At 64.3% G+C, this 1,964-nt stretch overlaps 1 protein-coding gene across 1 annotated transcript in view; it reads right to left on the reverse strand.

Annotated features, from left to right (window-relative positions):
* Positions 1-1,964, reverse strand: part of LOC102042709 (receptor tyrosine-protein kinase erbB-3-like) — a gene marked incomplete at its 3' end in the record, with an annotated part of 5,529 nt that overhangs the window by 3,345 nt on the left and 220 nt on the right. The window contains exons 2-4 of the mRNA XM_014311445.1: positions 1,744-1,895; positions 925-1,111; positions 6-131 (exon numbers count right to left, since the gene is read on the reverse strand). Coding sequence (XP_014166920.1) covers positions 6-131; positions 925-1,111; positions 1,744-1,895 — 465 coding nt within the window. The remainder of the gene's footprint in view (positions 1-5; positions 132-924; positions 1,112-1,743; positions 1,896-1,964) is intronic.

The following is a 1,964-nucleotide window of genomic DNA, read 5'->3' on the forward strand; positions in this document are numbered from 1 at the left end:
CGCACAGGCCCGGCCGTTGTCCCTCACGAGCGGCTCCAGGCGCGGGTCCCTCATGATGTCCCTCCACTCCACCGTGTCCACGTGGCACAGCTGCGCGTTCTTCTCGATGTACACCCCCCCCGCCAGGATCTCTGCGGTGACAGGGGGCACAGGGGGTGACAAAGGGTGACGAGGGGGGACAGACACCCCCGGATCCGCCTGGCAGCACAGGGAGGGGATGGCGGCCTCGGGGACGGTCCCTGCCCCGAGGGACACGGTGGGATGGGGACCTCAGAGGGCACAGAGGGGTGGCAGCATCCCCAGCTGCAGTGTGTCCCCTCTCCGTGCCAGTCCCATGGGTGTCTCAAGCCCCCCGTGATGTCCCCAACCCTCCGTGGTGTCCCCAACCCCTGCAATGTCCCCATCCCCACGGTGTCCTCAGCCTCACAATGTCCCCATCTTGCCATGATGTCCCCATCCCCGTGGTGTGCCCATCTCCCCACAATGTCCCCAACCCACCATGATGTCCCCAGCCCCTGCAATGTCCCCAACCCTCCACGATGTCCCCCGGCCCATGGAGTCCCCTCTCTGCGCCAGCCCCATGGGTGTCCCCAACCCCCTGTGATGTCCCCAACTCCCCACGATGTCCCCAACTCCACTGTGTCCTCAATCTCACAATGTCCCCAACTCACCATGGTGTCCCCACCCCTCCATGATGTCCCCGCGGTGTCCCCAAAGTCCTGCAGTGTCCCCAGCCCCCCATGACGTCCCCAACCCCCTGCAATGTCCCCATTCCCGCGGTGCCCTCAACCTTACAATGTCCCCAACCCACCATGATGTCCCCAACCCCCGCAGTGTCCCTAACCGTCGGTGTCCCCAACCCCATGGTTTCCCCATCTCCCCTCGATGTCCCCAGCCCCGCCGTGTCCCCTCTCGGTGTCCCACCTGTGAGCTGGTTGAGGCCGAGCTGGCGCAGGGCGTGCGTGGTGTTGGGGTTGTAGTTGAGCAGCACGAAGAGGGCGAATTTGTCCTCGTAGAACTGCGTGCCGCGGATCACGCGCAGGTTCTGCAGCGGCAGCGCCGTGAACACGTTCATGGCGATCAGGATGTAGCCGGTCACCTCCCGGATGGTCTGCGGGGGGGACAGGGCTCACACGGTGGCCTTGGTGACACACCGTGGTGGCTGTGTCACCCACGCAATGGTCACGTCCTCCCCTTGATGGCCACTGTCCCCATGGTGCCTGTGTCACCTCCAAACTGGCCATGTCCTACACATGGTGGCCATGGCCATGGTCCCCATGGTGGCTCTGAACCTTCAAACTGGCCATGTCCTCCCCTTGATGGCCACATGGTGGACACATGACCTCCAAACTGGCCATGTCCTACACATGGTGGCCATGGCCATGGTCCCCATGGTGGCTCTGAACCTTCAAACTGGCCATGTCCTCCCCTTGATGGCCGCTGTCCCCATGGTGGACACGTGACCCCCAAACTGGCCACGTCCTCCTTTTGATGGCCACAGTCCCATGTCCACATGTCCAACTGGCCATGTCCTGCACATGGTGGCCGCTGTCCCCATAGTGGACGTGTCACCCCCTCAATGGCCATGTCCTTCCCTTGATGGCCGCTGTCCCCATGGTGGACACGTGACACCCAAACTGGCCACGTCCTCCCCTGGGTGGCAGCAGCAATGTCCCCCATGAGGTCCCTGTCCCCTCGGAGCGTGTCCCCCCTCAGTGTCCCCTCGGTGTCCCCCGGGCTCACCTGGAGGAAGGAGAGGTCCTGGGTGTGGTCGATGAGGACGATCTCCAGGTTGCCCATGACGATCTCGCAGTTGTTGTACATCTTGTGCAGGGTCTGGTACTGGTGCTGCGCGTCCCCGGTCACGCTCAGCCCGTTCAGCGTCCCCGCGCACACTGCGGGCACCCACCGTGTCACCACGGGGCCACCATGGTGTCACCGGGGCCACCACGGGGCCACACGGA

Source organism: Geospiza fortis, unplaced genomic scaffold, assembly GCF_000277835.1.
Source record: "Geospiza fortis unplaced genomic scaffold, GeoFor_1.0 scaffold520, whole genome shotgun sequence".
NCBI classification, from domain to species: domain Eukaryota; kingdom Metazoa; phylum Chordata; class Aves; order Passeriformes; family Thraupidae; genus Geospiza; species Geospiza fortis.